General features: G+C 47.8%; 4 protein-coding genes across 5 annotated transcripts in view; 2 read left to right on the top strand and 2 right to left on the bottom strand.

The window, feature by feature from the left end:
* TNFAIP1 (TNF alpha induced protein 1) overlaps window positions 1-3,272 on the bottom strand; it is a 10,316-nt gene extending 7,044 nt beyond the window's left edge. The window contains exon 1 of the mRNA XM_004012495.5: window positions 3,150-3,272. The gene's annotated coding sequence lies outside the window, so the exon portion shown is untranslated. The remainder of the gene's footprint in view (window positions 1-3,149) is intronic.
* POLDIP2 (DNA polymerase delta interacting protein 2) overlaps window positions 1-10,523 on the top strand; it is a 26,462-nt gene extending 15,939 nt beyond the window's left edge. Inside the window, exons 13-14 of the mRNA XM_012185387.5 lie at window positions 886-3,641; window positions 6,863-10,523. The gene's annotated coding sequence lies outside the window, so the exon portion shown is untranslated. The remainder of the gene's footprint in view (window positions 1-885; window positions 3,642-6,862) is intronic.
* IFT20 (intraflagellar transport 20) lies at window positions 3,556-10,523 on the top strand. Of its 2 annotated transcripts, XM_015098532.3 has the most exons (6): window positions 3,556-3,641; window positions 6,863-7,092; window positions 7,252-7,380; window positions 8,516-8,601; window positions 9,558-9,661; window positions 10,106-10,523. In XM_015098532.3, the coding sequence occupies exons 2-6, from the start codon at window positions 7,023-7,025 to the stop codon at window positions 10,185-10,187; spliced, it is 471 nt and encodes a 156-aa protein (XP_014954018.2). In that variant the 5' UTR covers window positions 3,556-3,641; window positions 6,863-7,022; the 3' UTR covers window positions 10,188-10,523. The 2 variants fall into 2 exon arrangements, with proteins under 2 accessions (XP_014954018.2, XP_027831042.1); XM_027975241.2 differs by lacking the exon at window positions 6,863-7,092.
* TMEM97 (transmembrane protein 97) lies at window positions 10,154-18,970 on the bottom strand. The gene is made up of 3 exons (XM_004012491.6): window positions 18,794-18,970; window positions 12,802-12,946; window positions 10,154-11,947 (listed from the first exon to the last, which is right to left on the bottom strand). The coding sequence occupies exons 1-3, from the start codon at window positions 18,917-18,919 to the stop codon at window positions 11,688-11,690; spliced, it is 531 nt and encodes a 176-aa protein (XP_004012540.2). The 5' UTR covers window positions 18,920-18,970; the 3' UTR covers window positions 10,154-11,687.
* Window positions 18,971-19,133: the final 163 nt, after the last annotated feature.

Below are 19,133 nucleotides of genomic sequence, written 5' to 3'. Positions count from 1 at the left end.
AAAAAGACATTCCTGATGTTCTTCATGGTACCAGTTACCAGGTCTGAGAGCACAGTTTTCCAGAACCCAGTGCTGGTCACCTCATCAGTCTCCCTGAGACTTGGCCCACCTCTGGGTGACAAAGAGGTCAAGCAAACTCTTGGAGCTAATCAGAGAGAGCTCCAGGAATAGACCAGGCAGAGCAGAAGTCCTCACCCTGGGGATCCACCAGTTAGACTCCAGCTGTTTTCCTCTCGAGGTTCCCAGGATCCAAGATTTCCAGCCAAACCTACTGGGAATCTAGCCAGCTTAGGAGTTTCCCAGGAGTCCAAGGGACAGGATGCACTTCCTTTCTAATGACTCCAGGCTCGGGGCAGCCTGCACCAGTGCTTCCTTTGAGCACCACCCAGAGTCTGGCTTCACGAAGGCAAGTAACAACAACTTCAGGAGAACACAGATTGAGCTAGGCTGGAGGGAGCTGGCCAGTGTTCCTGGCAGAGGTTATCCTGGTTCCCACTGAGGTTTCCTGACCTTCCTCTTTTTTGGCATCAGCCCTGCCCTGAGTTCCTGAAATTGTCACCATTTTTCAGGCTAGAACAACTACAGGATGGCTATTTTTGCTGCTTTTTTCCTGAGAGGGGACCCAGCCCTATCTCCTCCTCTCTTCCCGCCCAACAAGAATGGGGAAAAAGAACCAGATGATCAGTCTAAGAACAGTTAGGTAATTTGGAAACTGAAACACTGACAGGAGTTTACAGGACGGAGAAGCAAGGAAAGCAGATGAAGACATAGACCACCCCTTGTGATCTAGATTCTACATGTTTTGGCTATCTAAAGAACTGCTAGAATTCATTCACTGCGAGAAAACAGAAAGCCAACATTCTCTGCATGTTTACTCTGTTCCAGGTACTATTCGCATATATATCATCACTTCATTTAACTCCTTTGTCAATAAAATATTGAGTGCCTACCAAGTTAAGCAGGAAGAAGAGATGAAATGATACTGTCCTTGACTTCAGGAATTCAAAAAAAGTGAATATTCTTGTTCATTAACAAGAATAAAAATAATAAGAGTATTTATCGTGTCCCTGCTTTGTGCCAGGTGCTGGGGATACAGATGAGAACAAAAGAGTCAGTCCCGTGAAGCTAACCTCATAGTGGGAAGACATATACAACAAGAAAATGAAAAAATGAGGCAATTTCAGAAGTGAAAAACGTACTTAATAAGGCGAGTGACTAGGAAGAGGGACTCATTTAGATGGGGAGCCAGGGTAAGGCTCTTTGGGAAGGTGACATTCCAGCTAAGCTCTTAAGAGCATTCCAGACAGATGGAAGAGTAGGTGCAAAGTTCCTTGGTCAGACGCAAGTTTTAGAAGCAGAAATAAGGCCAAGGTGGCTGGTGCAAAGAAAGAAGGGGGAAGATGGCTGGATGTGAAGTCAGGGAAGGCAGCGGCAGATCATATTGAAGAGTTTGGATTTTATATTAATTGCAGTGAAGATCGACTGTAGGGTTTAGAGCAGGGAAGCGATATGATCTAAGATCACCCTGGCTACTGTGTAGAGAATGGACTCTATGAATGCAAGAGAGCAAGTGTGAAGACCAGAAGTCTAGGCAAGAGACGACGAAGGCTTGGACTACAGTGCTGGTAATGGGAGTCAGAAAAAAAGTGAAGTGACCTCACTTCATCATCATAGCATGCTGAAGTTTACATCATTATCTCCTCTAAGTGTAACCCAGAAGTGCACTGGTTTTCCCACATTTACTACTCCACTCTCCAAACAGTGCTTAAGACAATGCCATGCACATTTGTAAGTATTCGTCAATCTGTTAGACTGAACCTGTCCCCGAAAAGATTTAAGTAGGTCCCCGGTGGCGCCAGTGGTAAAGAGTGAAGTGAAAGTGAAGTCGCTCGGTCGTGCCTGACTCTTTGTGACCCCAGGTTGTAGCCTGCACCAACCTCCTCTGTCCATGGGATTTTCAAGGCAAGAGTACTGGAGTGGGTTGCCATTTCCTTCTGCAAACACAGGAAATGCAGGTTCGATCCCTGGATCAGGATCATCCCCTGGAGAAGGAAATGGCAACCTGCTCCAGTGTTCTTGCCCCGGGAAATCCCATGGACAGAGGAGTCTGGGGGGCTACAGCCCCTGCGGTTGCAAAGTTGGACATGACTGAGTGACTGACCGTTCATCCTGGGAAGAATGTCCAAGGAAAGGCCAGGACAGGTGCTGTATGAAGTACTGAACTCCTTTGGTGGTTTGTCCAGTATGGATGAGATGAGCGCCCCGCCCCAGCAGACTGCCCAATCAGTAAGTTAAGCTTGAATGGTATGAGATAACTTTACCAAACTGCCCACCCGGAAGGAATAAATCCACCCCTTAACAGGTTTTAACAAGTTCTCTATGCATTTTGTGTCTAGCCCCAATTTCCCCACGATCAAAGAAAAGGAGCTCACCAAAGGTTAGGCGGCTGCCAACAAAGGAAGACAAATCCAAACTAATCTATTCTTTTCCAACAAAGCAATTGCTTTGAGCCCCTGGATGACGTCAGCTGAGATTCCAGTTGCTCAGATTCCGCCCAGGCCAATAGGTTCCAGGAATCCTGTGGCAGGTGACGCCCCAGAAGGTAATTCCAGTGAAAATGAAGTTTCCACTGAAAGCCTCAGAGCTCTTCCTTCCGGACTTTGTGTGTGGGTATTTGGGGATGCTAGGGGCCTATCTGTGTCACACTAGGCAAAGCGAATGGGAACCTAAGCGGAATAAAGGGCAAACAATCACGGCGGTGTTAGACGGTGGGGTCCTAAGGAAAGAAGGTCCCAGAAATTCGTCACACCAGGGATGGCGAGGGGAGGAGCCGATCTTGGTCAGAGAGGGCGGATCTAGCAGAAAATCCAAAGTGTAATTCTATTGCTACATCCAAAAGGTGTGGGCAAATTTATCCAGACCCAACCTCTCCATGCCAGTGTAGAGTCTTTCCCAATTCATACCCCTCCTCACTATTGAGAAACAGAGACCGGTTCTGACACCCATCCCCAGGGGAGGATTTGAGCTCTCCACCCCCACCCCTCTTTCGCCGTCCCACGCCTTTTCCCCAAGACCGCGTGGGGCTCTCTTTGCTCAGCCCAGGACCCAACCATCCCTTCCCCTAGGACATGGGCCGGCTAGGCTCTCACCCTCCCCGGTGGCGCCTCTCCTCTCAGCTGGATTGCAAGTCGACACCGTGCCGCCCCCGAACTGTGGCCGCTCGAGCTCCAGCAATCCCGGGCCGAAACTCGCATCCTCCACCCAAGGACTCCGCCCCAAGCCGGCGGGAGCCTGAGACGAGAAGGCAGGGCAGGCCCAGCATCCAATCAGGGCGGAGGGAGGGGCCCCTGAGAGTATTTTGCGCTGAGAGCATAGCTACTTCCGGCAGCCTTTCCGGCGCAAAGGCTCTGGGTCTCGTAGGCAGTTATCCTTCCTCTCAGGCCTCTGTTTCCCAGCAGGCCCTGCGGGCTTGATGGGTCTAAGTGCTTCGGGGTCGGGAAGTGACGTTGACGTAAACAGGTTCTGTCGCCGTGGCAGCAGCTGAGGCTGCTGGGCAGGGTGTCGGCGGCAGCCGACTGGAGAGAGGCGCTGACTTCCGACGTTAGCCTGGGTCGCCAGCGCTGTCGCTGCTGGGTGAACAGGTAGGCCGTGACCCCGGGTTGGCGGGCTTGGGGCAAGCCCGGGGTGAGATTAGCCTAACAGGCCCGTGCCCCGAGGAAAAGCAATCGCGGGGCGAAAGAAACGTGGTAATTCCGCCAGGCTCTGGGAGCGGTTTTACCCCCGGCTAGGGCCTGGAGCTTTACGCGCTGCTGCTCCCAACTATCTTAGGAGGAAACCGCGGCTCAGATTAAGTTCAAGGAGTTTACGTAGTGAAGACGCGAGCTCCACACCCAGGTCTTCCTAATTTTCCCCACACCCCACGGGTGGAGCCTGTTCGGAGCGCCCAGCGTGGTTCCGGGGAGACCCCCGGGGTGGGTTTGGAGGAGAACGCGTCACCCTCTCTTACTGGAGCTCAGTCCGGCTCTTGTGTCCGGTGTTCCTCAGATGCGCGTGTGGTGGGAGTTGGGAGAGAATCCGGTAGTCGGCTTTGAACCCTCTCCGCTTCTTCTCCGGTCTGACCCTTCTCATTCAACTATCCCTTCCAGCCGTGCAGCTGGCTCAGGCCAGGTACGCGGGAATCTTGCCTGACTCTTTTTCACTCCTCCCCAAACCCCTGCCTCAGTCATCCTTTGCTAAGTCCTATCAACTGGACTTACAAAACATCTCAAATCGGAACACTTCTTCAGCTCCAAGCCTTGGTTACTGAAATAGCCTGCTCTGTTTTCACAGTCATTCATACCACATACATTTGCTGAGTGCCAGTTTCTGTGTAGGTATCATGTTAGATGCTAGGGTAACAGCAATGAGCAAGATAGTTGTAGCTCCCTCCTCTTTCTTCCTCCAACCCATTCTCTATCCTGGGTCTTGGTGATCTCTCTAAAGGGCAGGTAGTCAGATAGACTATGCCACTCTGCTGAGAATCCACAGGCTGTCCGTTAAACGCTTATGAGAAAATCCAGGCTCGTTACTGCAGCTTTCAGAGCCCTCCGCCATCCAGCACTACCTAGCCTTCCCATCTCACCTCATCCCGTTTCTCTTTATCCCTTGCTCAGCCTTTCAGCCACACTAGCCTCTTGGCTCTTGTTACAGGTTCCATTTCTCATAGCCTCAGCATCTTCACAGGTGCTTTTCCTTCTGCCTAGAAATACCTCCTCCTCCCTTCACTTGACAAACTTCTGGACAGCCTTTAGTTCTCAGCATGTCACTTTTTCAGAAGACTTTTGTTTGCAGTTTTGGGGGGTAATTTTGTGTCCACATGAATTTTATCCTTCTGCTACAGCTTCATGTAGCACCGTGTGCTTTTCCTCATACTTTTATCATAATTTGTGATTATTTGTTTACTTCCTGCCCAGAGGTCGGGAACTGAAAGCACTGAAGCATTTTCTTCACTACTCTATCCTCGGGACAGTAGATGTTTGTGAATAAATGCAAGCTCTCTGGGAAGGGAGTGCGAATTGAAGCAGCTCTTTGTGCCCTCTGGTTATTTGAAGCAGTTTGTCTGGTTAGTTACTTGTGTGTGTGCTCAATTGTGTCTGACTCTTTTGCGGCCCCTGGACTGTAGCCCGTCAGGCTACTCTGTCCATGGAATTTTCTAGGCAAGAATACTGGAGTGGGTTGCCATTTCCTCCTCGAGGGGATCTTCCCAACCCAGGGATTGAACCTGTGTCTCCTGCATTGGCAGGTGGATTCTTTACCACTCACCTGGTAGGTGCTAAATGCTTAGACAAGCGGTCTTCAACCTTTTAGGCACCAGGGACCAGATTCATGGAAGACAGTTTTCCCATGGTCAGGGGGCAGAGGCAGGGCGGGGGTGATGATTTGGGGATGATTCAAGTGCATTACATTCATTGTGCACTTTATTTCTATTATTATTATATCAGCTCCACCTCAGATCATCAGGCATTAGATCCCGGAGGTTGGGGGCCCCTGACTTAGACTATATGTGTAAATAGGACAAATAGGAAGACAGATCTTTTTAAAAAGCCCAATTACAAGGGAACTCTGGATGATTAAAGTGTTTCAAAAGGAAGATGCTAGTTGACTTACTTGAATGGACTGCAGTGAGACCGAAGGCCCTGGGCCATACACAGCTAGACATGTGTTAGTTGGCCCACACAATGTTGGATGTGGGTTTTGGGTGTGTTTTTTTTTTAACTTAAAATTTTTGAATTAAAGGAGATACTGTTCTTTAAAAGTCAGATTGCATACATAAATCTGGATTTTTGGTCCTCTTGAAAGTCAGTTCTGGCAATAGTGGAACTTGATTCTTTTTAACCCTTGCTCTTTCTGTGGTATACCTACCCTGGCAAGTTGCTTCCAGAGTCACCCCATTCAGAACAGAACTGCTCTAACGTATCGGGAAGGGAAACAGGGGAGGCTGGGGAAGATGAGAGAGAAGGACTGGTGCAGGGCCAGGCTGTGGTAGCCTTTGGAACACTGGGGGTTTCCAAGTTGGTTTAGCAGCCAAGAGCTAGACCTCAGTAGCATTGCCTCCCTTTTTAGACAGGGCATGTGCCCTCTTATTTTTATTTTGTGTGTGTGTTTAAGCCAAAATGAGGGTGAGTTTTCAGTGTTTCCTTCCCAGAATTGAGGCATCCTTTGGACCAGGAATGCGAGGTGGCCTGGGAAGGGAGACGATAACTCTGCTGGTTCTCATCTACAGAAAAAAAAGACAAACATTAGCTTGGCCCACAGGGTATCTCTGCTCTGGCTCCACCCGGCTTTCCCTCTCCATCCTCTGTCCTTTCGACTTCTAGTCAGGAATAGGCCCTTCCAGTGGCCTTGTGCTCCTGTCCAGGCTGTTTCCTCTGCTTGGAATGCCTTTCCCTGACCTCCTTACTTGGCATGTTCTCGCTGATATTTCACTCCTTTTTGTGTTTTCTGCTAGAAAGAGACTGACCCAGCTTTGGGTCCCAGTTGAGGCAGGTGTGCCTGTGGCATACATTATGGGTAATATTCTTACCCCTGGCTTCGTGTGGTTTTTTTTTTTTCCCGTGTTTATTTTTAACCCTAATTTTTAATTCACTCCAATTTTCTCTTTTACTTCTTTCATGTTCCAACACTATATTTGAAAAGCTCTTTTATGTCCTTTTGGATACATAACTGGGGATAAAGAAATATGCTTATGGCTCCCAGCTTAGTTCACACATCACTCCCTCACCCCGAGTTAACTGTTCTCTTTTCCTCCAGCTCTTTAGTGATATTTCTGTGAAAGCACTTAACACAGTGTAATTTTGCAGTGTCCGTGTCTGTCTCCCTCCAGCTACACTCTGTGCTCCTCCAGGGCGGGCACCATGTTGCGCGCAGCTTTATCCCCAGCATCTAGCAGTGCTGGCATGTAGTTGGCACTCCAGGAATGTGTGTTGAATGAACGATGCCTGTGACAAGCAACTGGACTTTATTCTTTCCTGACCCTTGCTCCTATGACACACCTCTCCCTGGCTGACCCTGTCAGAGCAACTCTCTTCTCTGGGGAAGCTGGAAGGCAAACAGGTGAGGCTCAGAGAGGCGGAGGCAGAGGGAAGGGGGAGCCTTTGGAACATCTGGGCTTTTGGCCTTGGTGTCCGGGACCAGGAGTGGGGCTGGGCTGGAAGCTGGCTTCTCCTTGAGGGGCTGGGAAGTGACTGGGGACTGGGGCTGGTTTCTTTACAGCCATGGCCAAGGACATCCTGGCTGAAGCAGGGCTGCACTTTGATGAGCTGAACAAGCTGCGGGTGTTGGACCCAGAGGTTACCCAGCAGACCATAGAGCTCAAGGAAGAGTGCAAGGACTTTGTGGACAGTGAGTGTCGTCTGGGGGGACATGGTGCCACACAGCTTTGTGCCTTGCCCCCATCCCGACTGCAGCTCTGGGCCCTGTCCAAATGGAGCTGCTGTCTCCCAGGAGGTTGAACCTGGCCCTCCTGAATTCCCATGTGCCACCCACCTTGTCTGCGTGCCCTTCTATGCTCTCAGGTAGTCCCAGGACACCAATCAAACACGGTTGTGGAGACAGGAGGATGTTTGTTTAGGTAGGCCATCCCAGGAACCTTCAACTTCAGAACCATGACTTGGGGGTGGGAAACGGAGTTAGGATTTGATTTCTTGGGAGAAATAGTGTTCTCAGTGGCAGACTTTCCATTGTTTGGAGTGAGAGTTGATCACCTGGAGTTTGGAGAGGCAGTTCAAAAGACTCAGTGGTCATTTTTTTTTTTTTTTTTTTAAGCTAGTGATAGCCAGGATGCCTCCTGTCCCAGCAGCCAAACAAGCCCAGTAGCAGCAAATACAGAGCAGATGTAGCCAGTATCTGAGCCTTCTGGGGCGTCCATAGGCTCTAGAGAGAGCTTGACTGGCGGAAGGTAGTGGGTCCTCTCACACGTCTTCTGAACACTCTGTGTATGTCGTCCTACCCTCTGGGTCTTAGTTTACTCCTTGGTAACACGGGTTCCACTATACCCAGGGACACTGAACAAATGAGATTAACTCCTTAAATGCTTTGAGCTTTTTATTAGCTCTGGTCACAAGTGGAAAGCCCCCAGTCCCCATCAAGTCAAATCTAGTCTTACCTGCGGCTTGCCAGAGGCAGCGTTCATATCCTGAGGCGGTCCTTTTGTGAGGTCAGTCCTTTGTGCTTCCTGTCATTCCTAGGACAGCAGGATGCAGTCCATCCCGGAGGTGCGCCCATCAGGAGCCTCAGAGCCTGAGCTACAGCTTCTGGCTGGTTCAGTGGGGACTCAAGATCCAAATATACCCCAACCCAGCTCTGGGCTGACGGCCACCCTTCTCTAGTTTCAGATCAAGGCTGTCAGACACCAAATGGCTTTTCACACAAATTAGAAGAGGCGGTTAGCCCTGCCCTCTTGCCACAAGGAAATGCTGAGGGAGAGTGGTAAGGCTGAAAAATAAAACATTTGTTTTTGTTCTTCTTTCCACAAAAGAAATTGGCCAGTTTCAGAAGATAGTTGGTGGCTTAATTGAGCTTGTTGATCAACTTGCAAAGGAAGCAGAAAATGAGAAGATGAAGGTAAGATCAGCAAGTATTTCGTCTAACTTTCGGCCTGGTTCACTAGTCTCTCATCCTTCTGCCCCCCGCCCCCGCCCCGCCTTGGTTTTTAATCTGGTTCTTAAAGATTCTGGCTGTGCTGCGTCTCCGTTGCTGCTGTGTGGGCTGCCTAGTTGTGGCGAGCCGGGGCCGCTCTTTGCTGTGGTGAGCGGCCTCTCACTGCGGCGGCTTCTCGTCGCAGAGCACAGGCTCTCAGGTGTGCAGGCTCGGGGCTGTAGCAGCAGCCGCAGCGCGCAGCCTTCGTTGCCCTGTTGCCTGTGGGATCTTCTCGCAGCAGGAACGGAACCCATGTCCCCTGCATTGGCAGGCAGATTCTTAACCACTGCACCATCAAGGAAGTCCCCTTATTTATTTTGGTGTGGAGGGCTAGGTGATGGGGGGTTCTTTTTAAATAAGAATGCCTGTGCAAATATTGAATGATTGTGTTGCATACCTGAAACTAATATATGTCAGTTATACTGCAATTTAAAAACGTCCTGGTCCAGTTAACCGACTGTTGACCTCTTACATGCCAGTATACTGTTTCCTTCAGTCTTCACATCATCACTGATATGATGAGTATGATAGATGGTTTTCCCTCATTTACGACTGAGCAACTGAACTGGACTTACCCTCATTTTATAAATGAAGAAATGAAGGCGCGCAGGGTATAGATGACTTAGCAAAGGACACAAGGCTGAATGGTGCACCAGATGGGCCACTGTGCGCCAGGCCCAGCAGATCCCTAGGTCTGCAGATGCTGAGCTGCCACTCTGTTCTCACCAGGCACTTTGGGATCAGGAGGTTAAGCCTTCTTCTGACTTACTCCTAAAACTCTGAAGCTCGACCTTTCCCCACTCCATAGCCCCATGGTTCCTTCTCCAGTTGAGGACTTTAAGGAAGTCATGACCTGATTTGGCAATATCATGTTTTTCTAGGCCATTGGTGCTCGGAACTTGCTCAAATCTATAGCAAAACAGAGAGAAGCCCAACAGCAGCAACTTCAGGCACTAATAGCAGAAAAGAAAATGCAGCTTGAAAGGTAAGTTTTGTCGTAAAGCAAGTTCTTTACTCAACTGCAATTCTGTTTTTCCTCTTGAATGGTCACCTGTTACCCTTGCTCTTCATCACTGTTATCCCAGGAATAGTGTCTTATCATCCTGATTTGAAGATTTTAAAAATAAAATTAATTTGATGGGAAGAAAGTTTGTTAGTCAGACAGCCTCTCATAGTTTGAGGACACACACACTTGAGTGTCTGGAGCTGGCTGGCTCTCTGCGAGGGAGCTACTCAGAGCTGCAGACTTCTCAGGGGTAGCCCTGGGCAGAGCTTTGCCTCATTTCTCCCTCTCTTGCCCTCACTAACTTCATTTTAAACTCACACCATTTCTTGGAATCATCTAAGTCACTTCTGTTCTTCTCTGGAAGAATTAAGTTCATGGTTTATTTCATCCATTTTGAGAGCTTCTAACAATTTTGTTTTTCAGGTATCGGGTTGAATATGAAGCTTTGTGTAAAGTAGAAGCAGAACAAAATGAGTTTATTGACCAATTTATTTTTCAGAAATGAACTGAAAATTTCATTTTCTAGCAGGAGGGCAAAAAAAGGGAAAAAACCCCCACAACCCCCAAACCAAAAAAACCTGTCATTCCATGACTTGAGCAATGACCCAGATGTGTCATGTGAGAAGCTGTGTGAAGAACTGCAGCATCTCTGAAGGCAATACCAAACCTGGGGGAGTTTGTTGCAGATGTCAGTGCTTATCTGCAGGTGAACCTCCAGTGGCCATCGTGGTCCAGGTTCTCACCTCTTGCATTCTCAGTCTGAACTGAGCAGCCTGTCAACTTTCTTTTTTGTAAATTCACAAAACTTTGGAAGGAAAAGCAATAAATTATTATTTTCAAATGGCTTGATCTACCTCTTTTCCGTGCCCTTGAAGTATACGTTAACCCACTGTAAGGACCCTGGACTCTCTAGCCCTTAGTCCACAAAACAAAACCAGGCAGTGGTCAGCAGCTACCTTTATTTTGACCAGACACACGAGTCAGATGATATTCCCCCAAAACCAGATCATTAGGGCTTGTAAGCAAAATAGGCAAGAAGGGGGAACTAACCAGGACCAGCATCTACCGTTTTCCCTGTGCGTTCACAAGTCTTTCTGAGTCAGCCTCGAGTATGAACTTAAAGCTATCAGGATACCAAATAAAGAGCCCTTATCTGCACACACTGGACCTGTCATGGCCAGCCCCCGACCCCTACCCCAACTGGGTACAGGACAGAGAATTATGAAACTATTTGGTAGGATGAAGTTATCCAGTAGGAAGCATTCCTCCAGCTCAGGCTTGAGACACCAGACCTCAGAGTAAAGGAACCCATGTGGTCTGTAAAAACTAACGGAAGACTAAGGTTTAGAAAGAGAATGAACAAGGAGACTTTAAAAATTCTCTTCTCCTGGGATGACCGGTTTTAGGACAGAAACAATATACCTTCCAGTTTGACCCATTTCCAACTGAAAGTCATGCCAAGGTTGAATCTTAAAACTAAATTTATAACCTCTTACAGAATACTTCACGCCTACCTAGGGGGAAGGGCAAGGAAACAATTTTTAATGAATAGTAGAGAGGTGGAATTTCAAACTGAATTTTGCTCATCAGTGATATTCTGTAGAGACTCATGAGTCATAGTTTTAGTCACATGTATCCTGTGAGCCGAATGACTCACGAACATGCCAAGCAGGCCATGTTTCTTGGAAGTTTATCTAATTTCTGGTCTGGTTCTGCTTAGAGTAATCTTGCAGTGGCACCTGGGGACACGCTGAGGAGACCTTTGGCACCAGTTCCTATCACCTAGCCCACACCCCTCTGCCCGTCCTCAGGTGATCAGTCAGTGTCAAAGCCCTTGGAAGGTGAGGGTTTGGTGTGCCTCCTGCCAGGGTCTTGCTCATGTGTGTTGCTGCTGGTATGGTTCAGATTCTACTGAAAGCATGGGTTCTGAGCACTGTTCCTGGTACTGGGTCCAACAGGAAACTGCCCAGTGGTCACCTCTCCCCTGGACCTGGGGGCATTTCTTTCATTTTTTCTTTCTTTTCTCCTCAGACTTGTAGTAGGGGTTCCGCACCATGAAAAGCAGAAGTATAAGAGGGATGAGAAAGTAGGGGATATAGACAGCTATCAGGAATAGTCGTTCCTGGAAAGTCTTAGGTCCTTGACCTCTGAAACGACTGGCTTTGGAGAAATCGTTGAGTAGCACCGTGGAGAGGATGGGAATCAGAGTTGTCATGGTGTGAACCGAGTAGATGATGGCAGGGATGCGGATCCACTTGCAGCCTCCTGAGGTCAGCAAGGGGAGAAAGAGCCGGGTGAGACCTGCTCATGGCTCCTGGGAGCCCGCCACACCCTCCACCCTGCTCCCTTCCGTTCAGGCATTCTACCTCCTTTTCCAAGTGGAAACAAATGGAAAACAAATAGCGTCCAACGTGCAGTCCTTATGTGACAGCTGGGGCCCTAGCACTGACTGCCAAAGAACACGGGTGGAGTCGGAATCAGGAAAACCCTGGGGCAGTAGAATGGCCATTAGAAGGTAAACTCAGCCGGTCTCAGATACAGTGGGTGGGGAGCAGGCTGCTCTGCCAGCAGCATCTCTCTGCTAAGTACATATGGATGAGAAGAATCAACAGATTCTGCCAAGACATGGATTTGAGGGCTCCAGTGGGAAATAACTTGTATAAGTTTATTTATAATGAACACTGGTATGGCCACCTTCTTTTTATAAACAATAGTCATATGGGGACACTGGAAGAATCTTTAAGTGAGAAGTCAGGCCACTTAGGGATAACTTGCTGCTACTGCTTATAAGCCAGTATGATACTACCCAAAGCAGAAAAATAAAAGCCAAAACAAAAAATGCTAGGAAAACAATAAAAGGGAAGAAGTTCAGTCGGTAAAGTAGCCTCAGGTGGCATGTGTGCGAGATTTCCAGTTGACTGAGGCAGTCCTGCAGCCGCACTGACCCTAGACACTATCCTGAGCCACACTGGTGTCCCTTCACAAGATCGATCCTGACCGTTCCCACTCCTGTATCACCCTCACACATCCTCCAGAGACCATTCCCCTTCCTTGGTGGAACTTTCCCCAAAGATTTCTGAGACCTGGTCCCAGAGCAAAAATGGGATTTCTCCATTTACCTTTGAAGAAGGCATATGCTGCGATGGGAAAGAAAGGCAGCTGAAACACAAGCTCGCAGAACAGGAAGGACTTGAACCACACTGGGGGGTTCTGGAGCAGAGGGTCTTTGAACTCCTCGATATACCACTGCTGCAGGTTTCTCAGCTGGGAAAAGATGAGGAATACGGTGAGTACAGCCACCTGGGAGGACTGGCTTCCGCAGCTCCAACCCTCTGGACGTGCCTCTCATCACCCAGCCCCCTGGGCAGCAGAGTCACAGCTGGTGGGCCAGCAGCACTCACGGCTGGCTTCAGTGGTACAGCCTAGACGGTCATTTAATTAAAACTCACAAGCTCTCCCAGGTGGCACTAGTGGTAAAGAACCCACTTGCCAATGCAGGAGATGTAAGAGACACGGGTTCACTCCCTGGGTCAGGAAGATCTCCTGAGTAGGAAATGGCAACATACTCCAATATTCTTGCCTGGGGAATTCCATAGACAGAGGAGCCTGGTGGACTACAGTCCATGGGAGTCGGACACAACTGAAGTGACTTAGCACACACACACAAGTTCTAACTCAAATGTACCTTCGCCAGCAGCTTTTCTCAGCTCTTCCAGCCCCTGTGTGCTGCCCAGAATTTACCTGTGATAACATACATCCAGCTGTTGCCTGTCAAGAGCAACACTGAGTGGCACTTAGTAGGCTCTTAGTTTGCTAAACACACAAACAGGATGTATTGGCCAACAGTCTCCTTCTTTATAAAGAAATGATATGAAAACCATCCTGAGGTTTGTCTTTTCACAACAGCAACTGCACACCAACCTCCAAGGGCCAGATTTCCTCAAGTACAGAAATGAATTTTTTTTTTTGGTGGGGTAGGGGGTGAATGGAAAGAAGGTAAATCTAACCTCTGTGAAGATGCAGTTTTAGACAATTTAATCCCCAAATCTCAAATTCCTCTTCATTCTTAACTCCCCTAGTTTAAAAGGTTTTGTTTGGTTTTCTTGGGAGATCCGTAGGATATTTGTAGAGAAACAGACTATAGCTTTGTGAGTGGCCTCAGTGCTAGCATGGGCCCCTCCTTCGTGATAACACTGCCAAAACGAAAGAGGCAGATCCATGTTGCCGGGGGGTGGGGGAGGCAGCAAGGGGGTCTGAGGTTGCCCCTTTTGTACGCCTAGCCTGAAGCCTAGGGCTCTCCCCAGGGAGACTACTGAAGGTCTGTGGCATTCAACCTTCTGGAGATGGCGCCTTGATATTATAAGACAACTTCCACGCTAGGAATCTGGCTTACAATGGAAAATCCAAAGATACTTTTCCTGTTAACTTTTAATCTAAAGACTCACTATTGTGAAATAAGAGGCCTCTTTGCTGCGAGTGACCTTTAAGCATTTGTTCCTGGATATTTATCCAGGAACACACACTTAGTATAATTAATGACAGAAGGGCCTCAGCTAGATAGCCAATTTATTGACCAAGTGATCTTGAATTTGTATTTGACTTGAAACTTAAATTTATGGAAATATCCTTAGCTTCTTCCTAAGCACTTTTCAGGATAGTAATGTGGTAGAAAATATTTATCAAGGTTAAATCCCTGCATCTCTCCTGGACTCTGTTTTCTCATCTGTAAAACAAGCAACTTGGACTAAATGTTTTTTAAGATCCTCTTCTGCTTTCTAGATTTACTTAAAAAAAAAAAAATTGGAGGGACAGACCTATTTTAAAAGATTTACAACAAAATTTAAAGGCATTCTGATTCATTTGAACTTCACCTTCTACTTAATTAGTATTCATTCTCTCAGATCCACTTATTTCATAAATCCAAGCAGATTTGTACAAGAAATTTGTCATTTCTAAGAGGTTCAGAATGATAACAGCAAAATTTAAAATACAGTTGACCCTTGAACAACATGGGTTTGAGCTGTGCAGGTACACGTGTACAAGGATTTTTTTCAACAGTGAATGCTACATGGTCAGTCAGTGGCTGGTGAATCAGGATGGGGAGGAGCGTGAGTACCGAGGGCTGACTGTAAGTTATAAGTGGATTTTCAACTGTTTGGAGGGTCAACACCCTTAACCCCCAAGCAGAGCGAAGAGCATGGTACCTGGGGGCAGAGTGCCTGAGCAAAGCACTTAAATCTCACTAAGCTGGTTACCTAATTATAGTACCTACCTCATTGTTGGTAAGATAAAAGCAGTTAATACTTATAGTCCTAGAACAATGGCTCAGTTCAGTTCAGTTGAGTCGCTCAGTTGTGTCTGACTCTTTGCGACCCCATGAATCACAGCACGCCAGGCCTCCCTGTCCATCACCAACTTCCAGAGTTCACTCAGACGCACGTCCATCGAGTCCGTGATGCCATCCAGCCATCTCATCCTCAGTCGTCCCCTTCTCCTCCTGCCCCCAATCCCTCCCAGCATCAGAGTCTTTTGCAATGAGTCAACTCTTCGCATGAGGTGGCCAAAGTACTGGAGTTTCAGCTTTAGCATCATTCCCTCCAAAGAAATCCCAGGGTTGATCTCCTTCAGAATGGACTGGTTGGATCTCCTTGCAGTCCAAGGGACTCTCAAGAGTCTTCTCCAACATCACAGTTCAAAAGCATCAATTCTTCGGCGCTCAGCCTTCTTCACAGTCCAACTCTCACATCCATACATGACCACTGGAAAAACCATAGCCTTGACTAGAACAATGGCTAGCACGCAGCAAATGCTAAGATTACTTGAAAATAATTAATAAGGACTTGGAATTCAGTTTAATCTTACTAAATCTCAGCATGCAACTAGTCATTGATTATTCCCCAAAAAGGTAATAAAACTGTTTCCATAGCTGACTCATGTTTGACTCAACTTACCACTGTTATCCATTAAAATATTCACCTGGCCTAAGCACATGGATTTCTAGACCAGAGCTGCTACTGAACGGTCTTGACTCCTCTAAACTTAGAATGAGCACACAGGCTGATTGCAGGCCTAGATGCTCACCTGTTTTCCCCTTATTTTAATAGAAGCAATGCTGCTGCTGCTGCAAAGTCGCTTCAGTCGTGTCTGATTCTGTGCGACCCCATAGACGGCGTTGCCATTTCCTTCTCCAGTGCATGAAAGTGAAAAGTCAAAGTGAAGTCGCTCAGTCGTGTCCGACTCTTCGTGACCCCATGGACTGCAGCCTACCAGGCTCTTCTGTCCATGGGATTTTCTAGGCAAGAGTACTGGAGTAGGGTGCCATCACCTTCTCCATCTCCAATGCTACCCAGATGCAAATGATATCACAAAATGCTTCTATCCTCTCCAAGTCTTAATCCAAACTGAATTCTTACTGTTTCACAGAGTTTTTTCCTAAGAGTTGATCTGGTTCAAACCAAGAAAAATATTTGCAAATTTCAGTCTAACCATTATGTGATCTCTACAAGCTTTTTAGTTCGAGGAGGAAATTTCTTTTCTTTAGGGAGGAAAAAACACAACAGATGTTAAAATTTGGCATCTTTTTCAAGGAGAATCTGAAAATAACTCAAGGCTTTTATTATTTTCCCATATGGAAGAAACACATCCATCATTGCCCACCCCAAAGCAACAAAGGTGATTACAGACACAGGCCTTCAAAGCCGAGATACCCCCGTACAGCTAAGGCCTTTAAATAACATCAGAGATAGAGACACAGAGTTTTTCTGGTCAGATATGGCCTGCTTTGGCCCTTGACCTTCGACAATAAGTCAACTGAAAAAAATAAAGCTAAGAAAACTTTACCAAATCAAATATGTAAGTTTAAATGGGGTCTTTATGATTTTGAACAAATTTTAATTGTATTTTGTGAGCAAGGACTTGTGGGAATGGCACATTCAGAAAAGATAAGGAAGGGATTTCCCTGGCACAGTCCAGTGGTTAAGGCCTCGCCTTTCAATGCAGAGGATGTGGGTTTGAACCCTGGACAGGGAGCCAAGACCTCACATGCCTCTAGGCCAAAAAACCAAGTCTATGCAACAGGAGCAGTACTGTAACAAAGTCAATAAAGACTTCAAAAACAGTCCACATCCAATTTAAACAAGAGAGAGAGAGAGAAACTAACAGCTGTTCGGTCCAGAAAGGCTGGCTACCTGGAGTAATGTAACTGGCCAGGAGTAAAGGGACTCATTAACACGTGAGACTGTAAACAGGCAGCCTGCCTGAGTTCTGTTGGCCAAGATCATGTACCACCTGGGCCTAGGCAGTAGGCTGGCTGAATAATCTTAATCATACTAGCATGTATGAATGTAACCCCATTTGGCAAAAGTGACTTTGCAGATGTGGTTAAAGTTCTGGATCATGAAATGGGTAGACTATCCTGGTTATCTGGTGAGCCCTAAATGTAGTGACAAGTGTTCTTACAAACGTCGGGCAGAGGGAGATTGAACTAAAGAAAACAAAGTAAAGACAGAGGCGGAGATTGATGTGATGTGGCCATGAGCCAAGAACACCTGCAGCCACCAGAAACTGGAAGAGGCCAGGAACAGATCTTCCACCAAGACTTTCAGAAGGAATCAGGCCTGCAAGACTCATTGCAAACTTCTGACCTCCCAAACTAAAAGAGAACAAATTCGTGTTGTTTTAAGCCACTTTATTTTTGTAACTTGCTGCAGAAGCAAGTAGAAACTAATACACCTTGTATATGTTTGAGCTTGTGATTTTACTCAACTCTCTCTTTCTTAACAGTTGAAGAGCCCTGACTTGCGCAAGGTGCTCAAGAGGTTCTTAAAAGAACCAAATCCCCAGACTTCAGTCCAATGAAGTCTTGCCACACACAGCCTACACTTTTCCCAGGAAAAGGAAGGTCAGAGATCTTCCTAGTTACGCTTGGGGCTAGAAACAAACCAGACTGGAGTGGGGGTATATTGTTGAGCAGTGGCTCTTAACCTTTTTAGTAGGGTCAGACCCCTGAAAAAGTTGATGGAAGCTATGGAGAGCACAGGACACACACAATTCCGCATACCCCATGAGGGGTTCATGGGCCTCAGGTTAAGAACCCCCGCTTTGCAGAGAAAAAGCATTTAAGGAGAAACAGAGGCAAAATCATCTTTAGGTAGACAAGTCAGGCTTGCCTATAGTTCTGCTGACAAACTGGAGAAGGGTAGAACTGAGGACTGGAATTCCATGATAGTAGGTTATAGGGTCCAGCATGAAAATTAATCTGAAAAAATCAAAAGCATTTAAAACAAAGTTTAAAGCGTGTTCTCCAACAACCAGGAAATGGGGCCTTTGCCTGTATTTCTACTCAGATGATCATTCCTATTCAAACACAATTTTTTAAAAGGCCCTATTTGCAAGGTATCCTTAATTTACTTCAGAGATTTTGAAGTTGCAGGATCCTAATCTTGAAATTAAGACATTCTCTGCCAATTTCTTTATAGACGCATCTAACTCTACGTGCACGATATTTCTTTGGGATTAGTCGGTATTTTTAAAGTCCTCCCAGGAAACACAACTTTAAAACCAATTCCACATGTAATTTAGACACTGGTTCATCCACTCTGCCTGTGTGTGTGCGCCCCGTGGCGTCGGACTCAGCGACTGTAGCCCACCAAGTTCCCCTGTCCCTGGGATTTTCCAGGCGAGAATACTGGAGTGGATTGCCATTTCCTCCTCCAGAGGACCTTCCCGACCCAGGAATCAAACCCATGTCTCCTGCATCTCTTGCACTGGCAGGCGGATTCTTTACCCACTGAGCCAACCTGGGAAGCCCATTCATCCAGACCCTTTCCCTCAAATACGGACAACTGACTAGAGCTGGGGTATGAGAGTCTTTTAAAAAAAGAGAGAGAGAACTGTCTTCAAAGGGGGCAAGGTGTTTCCCCCCCGAAGCCTGGGAGAAGCCGCCGGGAGAAACAAAGAAAAGCCCAAGATGTCGAGGTAAAGAGCGCCGGTGGAACCCAAGGAAAGTGGGAGAGAAAGTGGGCGAGGAGGCGACGTGATGGTCGGGACGCTGGGGCAACCGCTGTGACGAGGGACCCCAACCCCGGCGACCGGGACCGAAGGCGCCCTCACCTCGACGGGGTAGAGATCGCGTGGCAGAACCCCCTGCAGGTCCATGAGCAGGGTGATGGGGATATGGGAGAGGAAGTAGAAGCCCAGCAACCACTCCAGGCCGCGCCGGGCGCCCAGAGTCCCCATCGTCCGTCGGTTGGGCTGAGCGGGAGCCGAGACGACACTCACCGGAACACTACGTCGGGAAAGCGCCGCGCCTGAGCGGTCCCGGGCCCCCGCGCCCCGCCCCCCGCCCCGTCCCGCCCCGCCGCGAGGGCGACGCCGGCTGCTCCCATTGGCTGAGAAGCCGCGCGCGGGCCGGGAGCGTCCGCAGAGGGGGCCCGGGGACAGTTCCCATTGG

This window comes from Ovis aries, chromosome 11 (genome assembly GCF_016772045.2).
Source record: "Ovis aries strain OAR_USU_Benz2616 breed Rambouillet chromosome 11, ARS-UI_Ramb_v3.0, whole genome shotgun sequence".
In the NCBI taxonomy this organism is placed as follows: domain Eukaryota; kingdom Metazoa; phylum Chordata; class Mammalia; order Artiodactyla; family Bovidae; genus Ovis; species Ovis aries.
Note: the sequence above shows the minus strand (reverse complement) of the source record. Positions and strands in the feature narration are given on the sequence as shown.